The 15,793-nt window shown below is 37.1% G+C and overlaps 1 protein-coding gene across 3 annotated transcripts in view; it reads left to right on the top strand.

Annotated features, from left to right (window-relative positions):
• Positions 1–15,793, top strand: part of Nrdc (nardilysin convertase) — a 66,427-nt gene that overhangs the window by 21,167 nt on the left and 29,467 nt on the right. For all 3 annotated transcript variants that reach the window (XM_052715061.1, XM_052715060.1, XM_052715062.1), the window contains 6 exons: positions 3,911–3,984; positions 7,059–7,154; positions 8,387–8,509; positions 11,148–11,205; positions 12,004–12,077; positions 13,261–13,330. In XM_052715061.1, the coding sequence (XP_052571021.1) occupies positions 3,911–3,984; positions 7,059–7,154; positions 8,387–8,509; positions 11,148–11,205; positions 12,004–12,077; positions 13,261–13,330 (495 nt within the window). The remainder of the gene's footprint in view (positions 1–3,910; positions 3,985–7,058; positions 7,155–8,386; positions 8,510–11,147; positions 11,206–12,003; positions 12,078–13,260; positions 13,331–15,793) is intronic.

The following is a 15,793-nucleotide window of genomic DNA, read 5'->3' as shown; positions in this document are numbered from 1 at the left end:
CTGTCTGTAGTAGAGTACCAGGACAACTTAGTAGGAGAAAAAAGATCTTTAGCAACTGAGTGTCCACATGCAAAGAATGAACCAAAGTTCTTAATTCGACTGTTTACAAAATTTAATTCCAATTGGGCCACAGACTTAAATGTGAGAACAATGATTATGAAACTTTGAAGAAAATGTCAACCTTTGTGACCTTATTATATTTGGTGATAGTTAGGACATGAGGTGTTGGCAAAGAGATAAACAGAATAATAAATGATAGAAATAGTTAACATGTGTGTGGACACTTAAAGACACTATGAGAAAGTGGTAAATGGGCTTTTAAATGAAATGATGCCAAGAAAATTGAGTTTCCTTGAATATAGGAATAAAATGGACTCCTTAAAAGCACACACATAAATGTTCTGGATAGATGTAGACTAAAAGGAGAACAAAACACCTAATTTTTAAGGCCACAATTTAGGTAAGCTTTGTCACATAATATTAAAAACAAATAAGCCAAAGAACATAAAGGAAATGGTATATTATATTCCATGAAAAGAAACTGGAGAGGTGAGGACCTGGCCCAGTGATAACAAGGCTGAGGTTTGATCCTGGCACCATTCTCTGTTGTTAAAAAACAAAACAAAACAAAGCAAAGCAAATAAAAAGTATGGGAGTGTATTTTTGCAGTGAATAGCAAATTTTGAATAAAAACTGATTTTTAACTTATTAGCTTTTTTGTATATAAGTATTCAGTGTGGTTTAAATTGATATATGAAACATAAATATTGTTAGATATATTGTTAGAATTAAAAAATACAATCTAATAAAAAGATTTGAATAAATATTTAAAAAATAAATTCCTGATATAACTATATAAAATGGCATTTGGCCTTATTAGGAATCAGAGAAATGTAAATCAAAACTTGTGAGATTTAACTATCTCAAAAGTTAGAGAACAATTTAGACTCTGATACTATCAAAGGAAAGTAAGGCTGTAGAGATGTGGTGGGATCAGAACCACTGGGCAAGGATATATTGGTACTGTACGTTATTATTTGGTAACGTGTATGTTCTATTCCTTTTGAGGTCTTTCCTAGGTACCTAGAGAAGCTTCTGCATCTGACCCAATACACAGTATTTAAAAACTAACTTATGGTAGCAGTGTTTGTGGTACTCCAGCTCTAAAGCCCAGATATCTGTGAATAGCAGTGGAACAGATATATAAATTCATTCTAGTGAATGTTGTAACAATAGTGAAAATAAACTACAGTCACATTTGCCCGTGTGGATGGATAGACTGTCATATAGCATTGAATTGAACAACACACCAACAATTACATACATGTATTTACCACTATATAAAGTTCAGGAACAAAATCATTTGCTTAAAACATTCCATTTCTCAATGGAAGTGATGGTATTTGTTCCCTTTGGTGACCAAAAAAAAAAAGAGTAGTTCTTGAGAAGTTAAAAGATTAGTCCTGAGCATGCCTTTTACCCCAGCACTCTGGAGGCAGAGGCAGGCAGATCTCTGTGAGTTCGTGGCCATCCTGGTCTACAGAGTGAGTTCTAGCACAGCCAGGGCTACACAGAGAAACCCTGTCTCGAAAAACCAAAAAAAAAAAGATGTTAGTTCATTTTTGGTTCTCCTACATTTAATCCCACATGCTAAAAGTTTACACTTCATTTTTAATTTTCCTCTGTGTTTAATTTTCATGTGTGTCAAGTGATCACCATTTAATACAAGGGTGGAGTCATGGGAGGTACACATGAGCAGGATTAGTGCTGTGAGACTGATTTCATCCCAGATTCTGTGCCCCTTGGTTGTTACTGGTTGCCTTGTATGTTGCTTGAAGTATTTTGCATATGACTTTGTTCTTTTAGAACTAAGTAAAAATATTTCCTGTTTTTATTCAAGTTATACTAAGTATTAGGAAGAATGTGAATGTCCTAATGAATATGTAGAAGCCTGAGCAAAGTTACATTGCAAAAAACTCAGGAAGTTAGTCTTTGAATTGTTTAATCTTTAATGGAAAAATAACAGTTTTGGGAAGGGTACAGTGGCACACATCTGTGTAATCTCAACTACTCAGAAGGCTGAGGCGGATGGGTCACTTGAATTCAGGAATTCAAGGCCAGATCAGGCAACGTAGTGAGATCCTTGACTTAAAACCAAACAACAAAAATAGAGCCAGGTGTGATGACTTATACCTGTAATCCTAGCACTTGGTAAGCTGAGGCAGGAGGATTGCCATAGTACAAAGCCAGGCTGGACTGTGGTGTGAGACTCTGTCTCAATAAGCAAGTAGTTTTAAATGCTTAGATAAAACCAATGTCAATTATATTATTATACATTTATATGAATGGCATTTACATGTGTAATTTGGTGTATAACAATTTATCTAAGTAAATATATTAAGAAAACCAGGGCCATTGAGATGGCTCAGTGGGTAAAAGTGTCTGCTATATGTCAGTGTCAAGCCTGATTACCTGAGTTCAATCCTTAGAACCAATATAAAAAAAACGAGATGTGTTTGTAAGCAGCTGTAATCCTAGCACTCCTAAGGAGAAATGGGAGGCAGCCACCTATAGCCTGGAAGCTCCAGGGTCAACTAGCCTGAGTGTGCAGTACCTCAGAAACATCCAGAGAGATCTATCTACCTTGACAGGGTAGAATCCTGAAAGTTGCCCTCTGACTTCCACATGTGCACCTGCATATTCATTCATACTCTTCTCTCTCTGTCTGTCTCTGTCTCTCTGTCTCTCTGTCTCTGTCTGTGTCTCTGTCTCTCTCTCTGTCTCTCTCTCTCTCTCTCTCTCTCTCTCACACACACACACACACACACACACACACACACACACACACACACACATACACATACACACACTAAGAAAAAATACCAGTAGAATTCTGTGGTCAAGTTAAATATCAATAGCCTTTAAAATTCTGATTTTAAGCCGGGCGGTGGTGGCGCACGCCTTTAATCCCAGCACTCGGGAGGCAGAGCCAGGCGGATCTCTGTGAGTTCGAGGCCAGCCTGGGCTACCAAGTGAGTTCCAGGAAAGGCGCAAAGCTACACAGAGAAACCCTGTCTCAAAAAACCAAAAAAAAAAAAAAAAAAATTCTGATTTTAAGGTCTGTAGCATTCACTCAGTGGTTAAGAACACTTGTTACTCTTGCAGAAGACCTGGGTTGGATTCCCAGCACCCACACAGTGGCTTACAACCATTTGTAACTCTAGTTCCAAGGGATCCAACTCTCTCTTCTGACTTCCATGGGCACCAGACAAACACATGGTGCACAAACATGCCATGTAGGCAATATGTATATATTACATGTATACATATAATAAAATCTAAATAAAACTAAAATTCTAATTTTTATTTTGTAACTTAAAATATCATTTATAACACAAATCAATAGAGTGAGTTTTGTTTAGTTTAATATACAAAAGTATGGATTTGATATAAAGATTGTATATTAGAGAGAGCTGGGGGTGTTGGATGTCTGTAATTTCAGCTACTTGAAGGCTGAGGCAGGAGACTCATGAGTTAGAGGCCAGCCTGGGTAACGGCAATATTTCATCTTAAGATAGAGATGTACCTCAGTGGCAGAGTGCTTTCCTCGAATGTTGGAGGCTGTGAGTTTGATCCTTAACACTGCAAAGAAAGGGCAGGATATGGGATAGGAAACTTCTGAAAAGGCTTTAATCTGTGTATTTATGTCCTAAGTACTTTTCTGAATGAGTGCTTTATTTCACAAAGAAACAAAGTGGTTTTTGGACTTTAAAATATAGAAACTTAGATTATTATTATTTTGATCTTGTAGGTTTTGAGGTAATTTTCCAGTTAAATAAAAATAGTTAATTAAAATGGATGTTGTTTGATGAAACTGAACACTCCTAGAAACACCTGTTTTACTTTGCAGATGGGCCCAGTTTTTCATCCATCCACTAATGATCAGAGATGCAATTGACCGTGAAGTTGAAGCTGTTGACAGTGGTAAGGAAGCTTTTATGTTTTGTAACAATTTGTTTCTTTTATTCAAACTGGCTGTTAGCATTTTTCATTTTTTCAAAACTAAGTCATTTTATCTGTATATTTCAAAGGGCAACATTGAAATAGATGGATCATATTTAATCATGAGGTTGGTAAATATCTCATTCAGGATTGAGTTGCCCTGAACCGAAAGCATGCTGGGTTCCTAAAGCTGATGATAGATCTTACAGCTTCAAAAGTTCAGTTACTCTTTGTGTGTGAAGAGGCACTTCCTCTGAGGCTCCATTTTAAGTGTACATATTTACAATTTGTCCTTTGTTACCTGTCAACTATGTGTGTATTCTTTGCAGCTTGAATTTTGTTAAAAATAGCTGTGCTATGTTTATGGTTGAAGAAATTAAATCCCTATTAGGAAGTGCACTTCATTTTACTTTCTCTTAACTTTGGGGATTTATTTGTAATGCTGAAAATCAAATAGGAGACTTTTAATGGGATTTATTTGTTACAAAAGAAGATTGTAGGGGAAATTAATCTTAAACACTAGCTATTTTAAGCTAGTTATGATGGTATATTCTTATAATTCCTGTGCTGGAGAAGCTGATGCAGAAGGATAGACTTGAATTCCAGGGCAGGCTGGGCTACAATATGAAACCATGTTTCAAAAAAAGAAAAAAAAACTTAGCCATTTTAATGATAATTCTTAATTTCACTTAAGCAGATATACTTGCTTTCATAATGCATTCTAGTGGTTGGCGTAAGGGCTGCGTGCCATTTTTTTCTCAAAGGGAGAATCTATTCCTCATTCCTAGGCTATCACCCCATTTCCACCTTAGAGACAGCAGTGTTGACTCTTTTCCTCTCTGATCTCTGCTTCTGACAGTCTTTTTCTGCTGTTCCCGTCCCTCACTCTGAAGACCCTCATTGTTATAACCAATCTGTTCAAGTAACCCAGAGTAACCTCTCCTTTTCAGAGTTCCTCCCTTTATCCTATCTGCAAAGTCCCTGTTACCTGAAGCTAATCTATTCACACATGCCAAAGATTAGGGAATGGATTTCTCCAGCACCCCTCCCTGTACTTCTGTGTACATGTGCATATGCACACCTCAGCCAAGATGTACACTTCTTTTAAAATAATTTCTCTTATGTTACAGCCACATCTTCATATTTTACAGAGACTTTAAAGAAAAATATTTGTGTTCAAAGAGTGAATGTATTTTTAGTGTCTCACCTGTATAATTTATAGCTAAAGTATATTTCTGAATGCTGACTTATGCTAATGTTTCTATTTTTTTTCTAGTTTCTTACTAACTGTAGCAGTTGTGCCTCTTAAGTTTTCCTGGCTTTACTCTTAGTCATCATCATTCAGTTCTACACATTGCCATAAAGAATGTATTGCTTAAATGCAAACCTAATAGTGTCATATCCCCCAGTCCCTGTCCAATTTCTGTAGTGCTTTACTCCATGATAATTAATAACTAGCATCTGTTGAGTACTTCTTTGCATTATTGTCCTTGTTGAAACTAGGCCTAGAGGGTTTGATAACATAGAGTCCCAAAGTCAGTGATTTCCCCAGATATCTACAGTCATTTATGACTGTACGGTCAAGTTCTATACTCATGTGATCTTTTGTCTTTCTTTTAATTCTCAAGTATGTTCAATCATATTGACCTGTCTTTTTATCAGAGGTGCCATATTCTCCTTCCTCCCTTAGAATGTCTTGTACATCCCCATTTATCCTTCCCTTCTTTTTCTTCTCATTTGTCCTTCAAGCTCAGCTTGAGTCACTTCTTAAGAAGTCTTGCTTTGCAGTACCCATCACTACCTAGCGCAAACGTATTTGTTGTTTATTGCTTATCTCCCTGTGAGAATATAAACTCTGTATAGGGCTTTATTCACATTTCTGCTTCCAGCTATTTTTTTTGTGGCTGATGAACAGCAGGTGTTCTGTAAATATTTTGTGAAAGACTGTATCTTATGTAATCTCATGCAAGAGTCATATGCTCTTGGTCCTGTTAGGTTCCTCTATGGAATCAGGGCAGTTAGATAACTTGCTCAGAGTTGTCTGAGTTCAGCGATAAAGCTGGATTGTGGTTGTCCTTGTCTGTCTGGGTTACCTTACTAGAACACCGTGGGCTCAGGGCTTGCAGACAGCAGTGCCTTACCGTTGTAGAGGCTAAGGAGTCCGGTATGAAGGCACCAGCAGATTTGGTGTCTGGCAGGGGCCTGCTTCTTGATTTGTAGATTGCCATCTTTGTCTTATGTCCTCACGTACCAGAAGGGTGGGGGAGTGCTCTGGGATTGCTTTGTTGTTTTGGTTCGGAGCCTTCAGTGGCTGAGCCATCTCTCCAGTGCTATGATCACTTTTATAAGCACATTCATTTTACTCATGAGGGAAGCTGTCACATTGGAGATTGGGTTTTAACAGGAATTTTAGAGTGATAAAAACATTGAAACTATAGCATTAGCAAAGATACTTCTGACTTTAATTGTTCTGAACCATCATACTTTATTATCAACATAGTTGCTTTGATATTTAAACAAAATATATGACTAAGATCTCAGATCTGAAGACTGATAGAGCATTTTATTAGTGCTTTCCTCAGGGTATGCTTAGACGTAACAGTCTATCTAGAACTGAAAAGTTCAGATCATTAACTACATTGCCTCATTTGAAAATAAGAGAAAAAAACTCTAGAAAGGTGATCAATTTACTCAGAATGATAGATTAAATGATAGGACCAAGTTTAGGTCATTGAGTTACCATCTTCAGTTTTATAACATATTTTTAAAGTCAATTTTATTACTACCTTGCTTTCAGTTCTGTAAGCTTAAATTTCCAGACAATCAAGAAAATAATGAGCCGGCGGCGGCGGTGGCACACGCCCTTAATCCCAGCACTAGGGAGGCAGAGCCAGGCGGATCTCTTTGAGTTAGAGGACAGCCTGGTCTACAGAGCGAGATCCAGGACAGGCACCAAAACAACACAGAGAAACCCTGTCTCGAAAAAAACCAAAAAGAAAAGAAAAAGAAAATAATGAAATTTCATTTTATTGTAAATGTTTCTTTAAAACTGACAGAATATCAGCTTGCCAGACCTTCTGATGCAAACAGAAAAGAAATGCTGTTTGGAAGCCTCGCTAGACCTGGACATCCTATGGGGAAATTTTTTTGGGGTAAGACACTATAATTTATCTTATTTCTAGGTAAGGAAAACTGAGAATAAGACAAACCGATAAAGAATGTTAGAAATGTTGTTAGAGTGCTTGCCTAGAAAGCAGATCCCCAGATCTGCATATAATTGGGTGTGGTGGGTGCATTCTTGTTATTCCTCAGGGAGGTAGAGGCAGGAGGATCAGAAGTTCAATGTCATCTCCAACCTACAGGCCAGCTTGGGATATATGAGACTCGGTCATAAAGAAGCAAGTACAACAACAAAATGAAACAAAAACAAACAAAACCCATCCACCTAAACTCCCCAGAACAAAAGAAAAATTAATAAGCTGGGATAGCTAAGTGTCTGTACTTTCCAAGAGGTCCGCTAGAAAACTTCAAATAGCAAGGTGTGAACGTGTTTGTGCTTGCTTCTTTAACACTGGGTATTGGCAGAGTAGAACTGGACGTTCTGTGAGTGCTGTCTAGGTGCCAGATGCTGTGCTGGCTCTGTATGCATAATCACAGTTTTAAGAGATAGGGACCACTGTAATCTCCATTTAAAGGAAACATGCTCAGGAAGTTGTGTAATTTGCTTAGTCACACAGGTAGTAAATATTTGATGGGGGTTTGAGTATCTGTTTATCTGATTGTAAAGCCTGTACCCCAACCTGATGTTTCCATTTATCAACAGACACTCAGGAATGGTTTCTCTAATAGTTTTTGAGATGTGACCTAATTTTGTTTAACTGGTAAGCTGTTGAACTGGTATCTGTTTTTCATAATGGCCTTCTGTTGTTGGTAGAAATCAGTTGAAACATATTAATCCTGTCAGCGTGGAGACCGGGATGAGTTGATCTAATCAAAGGCTATGTTATTATACATTCCTATATCTATTGGGTAACATTGGCATCCTGGCTTTTTATATTTTACTTTTAAGAATTAGGTAGAATATTAGTAAAATAATTTAGAGGGGAAAACCTAAATCAATACTAGACTATAAAGCAAGGAAATTTAGGTAATTACTATCCGTTGTGGAGGTTTTTCCAACCATTGATTAATTTCTTATGTATCTATTTCAGAACTGTTTCTTGGCTTATGTTATTATTACATGCCAGCTCAGAATTCTTGAGTTTCTTGGATAATTTCCTAGGTCTTTTAAGCTTATAAAACATTCATTGTTTGTGTAGAAGACCTGTAACAAAGTACATTTAGTTACTTCTATAATTTTTAATTTTTTTATGTCTTTTTACAGGAAATGCTGAGACACTTAAGCATGAACCAAAGAAAAATAACATTGATACACATGCTAGACTGAGGGAATTCTGGATGCGTTACTACTCTGCTCATTACATGACCTTAGTTGTTCAGTCCAAAGGTAGGATTATCTGTTACATCCTCTGAATTAGCAGGGCTTGAATCAAAGCTTATTTTTGAAGGTTTGCAGCATTTTGGAAAAATTGGCAGATGAAACACACAGCCTAGAAATGTCAAAAAAAAAATTAAGAAAAAGACATCATAAATGCATAAAATACATGTAGATAATAGTTATTTTATTATTTACTATCATATACACAAATCTATAAAAAGGTAAAATTAATCTAAACTTGGATAAATACACTGCATTATTTACAGCAGAGAGAAATGTAAACAGATGTGAAGATGCTGTATTAAAGCATAACTACATCAAATTAATGGTAGTAAGTTACTACTAGAATAGTTTATTTACCTCCATTGTTGTGGTGGTGACCAGTGTTGTGACATCAGCATAAAGTACTGCTGATCATGTCCAAATGGACAGTTATCTTCTCTAGTAAACTGTATTGTAGTTTTTTTGTTTTTGTTATTTTTTTAAAAAGGTCTCATTGTGCTTACATAGTTTTCACCATTTATAATATGTATGAAATCTAAAATATATGTTAATAGGTTGTTTATGTTATTGATAAGGCTTCTGTTAAGAGTTCGCTGTTAGTAGTCAATTTTTGGGATAGTCAGAAGTTTTATATCAGGGTTTAGAAAAGTGGTTCAGTAGGCAAATTGTTTGTCATTGTAAACACGAGGACCTGAGTTCCCATGTAAAAAAACCAATACCAGTGTGTTGCCTGCAGATGTGCTGGAGAGGCAGAGAAGGGCAGATCTCCGGAGCTTGCTGCTGCCCAGCCAGTCTAGTTCCAGGTTCAGTGAGAGACCCTGTCAGTGAGATGGAGAACAACTGAGAATGACACCTGACAGTGACCTCTGGCTTCCATGCATGTACACAGTACATGTGTATGAACATAGGCACAAACAAGGAGCATGCACACACATTCCCACAGAGATAAGGTTATATGTGGTAGTCTATTGTTTTTTAACTGCCCCAGGGGTCAGCATTTCCACATTGTTCAAGGGTCAGCTGTATTACTTTCATAGGATGTTTCTCTGAATCAATATGACATATTAGTTGCTCCATTGTTTGACGTTAATGAAAAACTGGTGCTGGATAGATGACTCAGCAGAGGGAGCTTGTGCTTGCAGTGGGCCAGACTTTGGTTCTCAGCATCCATGATGGGCACCTAACAACCACCTAGAACTGTAGCTCCAGGAGATCTCACACCCTCTTCTGGCCTCCATCAGTAGCCACACACTAGTGCACCTAACACACACACACACACACACACACACACACACACACACACACACACACACACACACACAGATATTTACTTAGAGCCAGCAAAAAGGTTCAGCAGATTAAGGTATTTCCTGCCAAGCTTGATTACCTGAGTTCAATCCTTGAGACCAACATGGTGGAAGGAAAGAATGAATTCCTGCAAGCCGTCCTCTGACTTCTCATGCACAGGGGTACACATGAATACACACACACACACACACACACACACACACACACACACACACTTAACAAAAATCAAATATCTGTGTAAGTAAAGTAGTTTAGGTTAAATTCAATACTTGATTAGTCTAATTTGTATATATCTTTTTTTTTTGTAACTTTTGTTTCTTTTCTTTGAAGTACTGGGAATTAAGCTCAGGATATCTCTCATGATAATCACATGGTCTGCCACTGAGCAAAACCTTGGGCTCATTTATTGAGAATTATTGAAACTTACGTGTCTGGTTGGAATTAACACAAACTGTCCAGTGATGGGTTCTTTTTCATCTTGTGTTTTAATAGAAATTTTAAGACTTCTTATGCAGTTTAGGAAAGGAACCAAAAGTTAGAAATCATGCATTATATTTGTTCCGTTTCTCATTGCTCTGACAAAGTACTGACAGAAGCGATTTGGGGAAGGTTTTTTGGCCTGTGATGAGGGTAGAATTCACTGTAATAGAGTGTGCCTGGTCCTCTACATCCTCTGCAGACTAGAGACACAGGCAAAGGCTGGTGCTCAGCTGCCTTCCTCCTTTTCCCCTTTGTTATTCAGTGTGGACCACTAGTTATGGGATGAGGCCACCCACAGGCAGGTTGGTCTTCCTAAATTAGACCTCACCTACACACCCAGAGGTGTGTTTCCTATGATCCTAAATCCACCCAAGTGGACAATGAAGATTAACCTGATGTACATACCTGAATCTTAAGAATAATTGTGGGGAACGCCTCAGCAAATATAGCACAGTATCAGCGGTATATGCAGGCGGAGCCTGGCGGAGGTAGCAGGATGCTAAAGAGAGAAGGGTTAGTCTGGGGAGAAAAGAACCTTCCTGAAAGACATATTTTGGAGTGGGTGCAGGAAGACAGTTGGCGTATTCATGTCTCTTGCCTCTTCATGCTCACCTAGTGGTAAACAAAAGTTTTTTTTGTGTTTTTAAACTTAGAGTCTAACAAAACGGTGGGTGTCATAGAGTTTTCTTGTCTGTTGATACCCTTCTAGTTACTCATGACTGGTTAACACAAGTCGGTGTTAGCCTAATTCAAATGTGTATAAAAAACAACCACCAGTGTGTCTACAGTTTTCTGCATTGACTAATGATATTGTGTGTCCATTTTCCTGCACCCCTCCCCCTTATCCTCCTTCAAGAAACCCTGGACACTTTGGAAAAGTGGGTGACGGAGATCTTCTCTCAGATACCGAACAAGTAAGACAGTCGCTTTCTGTAAGTTACATGTCTCCACCATTAAAGAGCACACCTTTTTGTATTAGTCCCGAAGATATTTTTTCTCTTGTTTTTTTAAAAGGTCACAAAACTGAGACCTAAGTTTACTAGCTTAGTCAAGATTGTATAGCTTTTGAGTAGAAAAGCTAAGATATGACCCTATTTCCATAATTTCCATAGTTCAAAAATTACATGCTTATAAATTTATAGTAAGCAATAATTCTGAAGATTTTATGCTGCTTTTTACATTTATTTTTTCCCTTTTCTATTACTGTTGGAGCATTTGGAACTATGATAAGAGTTGAAAAGCATATCATGTACACCTACCTCTCCTAACAAATTTTGTTTTGAAAGGTGTTTTTTTTTCCCTCCTTTTCTTTTCTTTTGTCAGTTGTTTGGAATATGGAATGTTTTTCCTCATTAAAGAAGTGTCTTGTAGATGATGGTGATTTATACCTAATCACTCCATATATAGATATAGTTGTTACATTTTAAGAAATATTATTTCTAGTACAGCTTTACTAACTGCAAGTACTTCTTATAGGAGGAAAGCTAGAAGTAAATGGCACTGAAAGAGGCAGTAAATGTTAGGGGCAGGGTCTTCTGGTGTAGAGGTGAAGACAGCGCAGTTGGGATTTTAATCCATTTGCTCATGCCAAGAATGCTCTTTAGCCAGCACTGTGCAGAGCAGATTGCCTAGAAATATTTGTCAGTCAGTGAAGCATTACTGTTCATAAGGCTTTTCCCAATTAAGTCTTAATGTGTTTGTTTTCTTTTCAGTGGGCTACCTAAACCAAACTTTGGCCATTTAACGGATCCTTTTGACACACCAGCATTTAACAAACTTTATAGAGGTTTGTGAACCTAAGGTTTAAAATTGCTTGAAATAACTTTAGCACATTTCCTAAAATTTGAGTCTGCCAGTTTTCTTTGAAAATGCAAAACAACAGAAATTATGTCTGTTGAAAAGGGACTCAATGGGCAGTGGGGATCCGGTTTGGGGCAGATAGCGGCCACTGACAAGCTGTGGTGCCCTGCTGCTCCTCGGTCTATTTCATGTTTCCCCAGTTTCCTCATATTCCTTTTGTTCTTGTCTCCTCCTCCCCAACCCCTCTTCATTTTATCCTTAAGAAAGTGAAAGTAGAAGAGAGAAAATAATTTGAAAAAAAAAATTTAAACTTCATTATACATATTGGTATTTATCAAACAAAGAGGTCCTCAGGTATCAGGGAACTGGAAGGGCGTCTTTAAGTCTTACTAGGAAGAGAGCCCATTTTGGCAAATTTCCTTTGATACTTTATAGGTAGATGAACATAAATATTATAGATTATAAAATATATACTTACTAAATATCTACTGATCTTTTCTTTTTAAAACTTGCCATCTGTGGTAGCTACACGACGAGCTGCTGCATGATCACGGTGTAATTTCCTTTCCAGTTTGCCAATAGTGATTGGTACAGAGACATTCTTCTGTCTCCTCTTTTTCCCTGTTTCTTTCAGTCTTCTCTGCTTCTCTTGTGTCAGTTTCCCCTCACTTCCTCTGATCAGTGTGAGTTCTGGCACACCCTTTCTGCTGCAGGCTTCATCCTGTTAAGCCAGATATTCTGAGAGTATTTTCTGCTTTTTCTAGCTTTAGATTTTCTATTTATGGACTCATAATCTCCAGAAATACTTTAGCCAGTGCACACATTTTTATCATGAGAAGCAGACTCAGGAAGACTTAACTGCAAGTGAGTTTTTCCAGGAACCTCAAGCACTGCCACCAGGAGCCTGGGGCAGACCTCCCATGAACCTCCTGACCCTCGACAGAAGGATTCAGCCCTCGGGGCATTTCACATTCTCCCTGTTCTTTTTCATTCTTGCTTAAAATAATTACTCAAATTAGAAAATTGGCAACTTGAAATAACAACTGCATTTTATTTAACCATCCTGTGATTGCTGGAGGATGAGATATATTGAACAAAAAATATGTTTTTTGTAACAGAAAATGTCATGGAAAAATACTTATAACAGTTCTTGTGGCATTTTTATTTAGTTGTTCCAATCAGAAAAATCCATGCTCTGACCATCACATGGGCACTTCCTCCTCAACAGCAACATTACAGGTGAGAGGTCAAGGGAGATTGGCTTCATTAAATATGGAGTCAGGATCATAATTTAGAGAAGGCTGTGTGCTTTAAGTTTTGGGTTTTCTATATTTAAAACGCAGGTGTCTTATAAACTGGAATTTAACTACTAGATTATTCAAGTCTTTAGGTATTTCATATTTTTTCTCAGTGTAAAAAGTAGAATTTTTTTTATAATGAGTTACTTTACCTGAGTCTTTGAAATCAAACATTTGGCATTAATGTTTACTTTTCTAATTATTTTTTAATACTTGTAGCATAAAATATATTAATTTATGATTTATTTGTTCATGACATTTACTTTTTACTAGTCAAAAGTGAAGGTTAAATTCCGTGGTGGTGGTGTGTGCCTTTAATCCCAGCACTCAGGAGGCAGAGTCAGGCAGATCTCTGTGAGTTCAAGGCCAATCTGGTCCACAGATCAAGTTCTAGAACAGCCACGGCTACACAGAGAAACTCTGTCTTGAGAAACAAAATACCCAAAAAGTGAAAAGTTGAATAGCGTTAAGTTCCAAGGATTTACTTCTGTGAGTTAGGGACATTATATAAACTACGGTAAAAATGTCAGTTTATGTATGAGCAGCACAGCTTGGGCAAGTAGTTTTTGTTTTGTTTCATTTTGTTTTGTTTTTAGGTAAGGAATAGTTAATTCTATAAATGCTTTATAATAAATAAATGCAAATGAATTGATATAAATTTAGCTTATTTTAAAAAATACATTTTTTTTTTTTTGTTTTGTATTGAGGCATGGCTTCTCTTCATAGCCCTGGCTGGCCTGCAGCTTGAACTCAAGAGATCCACCTGCCTCTGCCTCCCAAGTGCTGGGATTAAAGATGTATGCCATCACCACCTGGTTTATTTTAAAATTATGTGTATATGTGTGTCTGCATATGGGTATGTACACATGAATTCTCATGCCTCTGGAGGCCAGCAGAGGGTTTTGAATCCTCTGGAGCTGGAGTTATTGGTGGTTGTAAGCTTTCCAACATGGGTGCTGAGAACAAAGCCCAGTCCTATGCAAGAGCAGTACATGCTCTTAACTATGGAACAATCTCACCAGCCCATCTTTTTTTTTTTCTTAAACTACTACCAACAATACCAACAAAGCAAAGCTGTGCAGGCAAACCCAGCAGAAGGAAAGGAAGCAGTATGTATTGTTTGAGCTCAGTAAATGTTTTTTGTTTCATGCTAGAATATTTGATCAAGTTCATTGAAATTAACAAAAACATTATGGCTGTAGTGAGAAAGCAGGAAAGTGTGTATTACAAGAATAATATAACAAAAAGCAATATATATATTTATTTGTTGTTATGAATGTCTTAAGAAATGTTGACATTGTTAAACTAATACTAAAGGGCATTAGCTAAAAAGTTCTTCTGTCTTTGTCTCTGTCCTCAAAGATGGTCCAACATTAGTAGCTCATTTGATATCCTTCAAGCATTAAAATATTGGGGCTGGAGAGGTGACTTAGCAGTTAAGAGTACTGACTGCTCTTCTGGAGGACCCGAGTTTGGTTCTCAGCACCCTCATTGTGGTCCACAGCTGTTTATCACTCCAGTTCCAGAGGATCTGACACCCTCTTCTGATCTCCATGAGCACTGCGTGCGTGTGATGACAGACAGACAGACAAGCAAAACACCCATACACATAAAGTAAAAATAAATAAATATTTTAAAAACTAAAAAGAATAAAATATAAAACATCTCTTATGGGAGTGGGATCTCAACACATGCTGTCAACAAAGACTTTTCTTAATCACAAAATATTTGAAGAAATTTTGAAAATTAAAAAAAGGGACAAGTTGTTGTAGGGTTTGTTTGTTTGTTTGTTTGCTGCCATACAGCTATTTTTATAAGGCCTGATGCTTTATTTAACACTTCTTTATCAGTCATTTTATACCCCAAATATGTGAATTCTCAATAAATGAACTTTAGTGGAGAGCCGCTTTTCACAGAGAAGCAATGTTTTTCCTTTCAGTGTTGCCAACTGCAGCATTGTTAGTTTTGTTCAGATGCAAATGTTCACTCAGCTGGGCTCATTCTGTAGCTGCCTTACTCTGTACCTCTCCAGTGTGTGTGTAATTCAACTTACATTTTAATCTCTGTTATCAAGGCTTTGAGAATTGCTTAGCAGAATTAGTACTTTGATTTTCAAGTTCTTACTAAATTCTGGTGGACATGGTAGCCAGTATCAATAGTCCCTGTATGTTCATCGTGTTACAAACTACTACTAAATTGTATTTGTAATCTAATTAGATTTCTTGTCTTGTTTTTATTTTATTTTATTTTTTATAAATCTTATTTTAGGGAACACACCTTTAAATTGTAGTAGAAACAAATGGTGAAAGAATTTGAACAACATATTTTTACATTGATTATTATTGTATGGTAGTAACTGACTGTTATATGAGGTTCTGTGAGTAGTGATGGCCAGTCAGATGAA

This window comes from Peromyscus californicus, unplaced genomic scaffold (genome assembly GCF_007827085.1).
Source record: "Peromyscus californicus insignis strain IS unplaced genomic scaffold, ASM782708v3 Scaffold_5__1_contigs__length_169319896, whole genome shotgun sequence".
NCBI lineage: Eukaryota > Metazoa > Chordata > Mammalia > Rodentia > Cricetidae > Peromyscus > Peromyscus californicus.
Note: the sequence above shows the minus strand (reverse complement) of the source record. Positions and strands in the feature narration are given on the sequence as shown.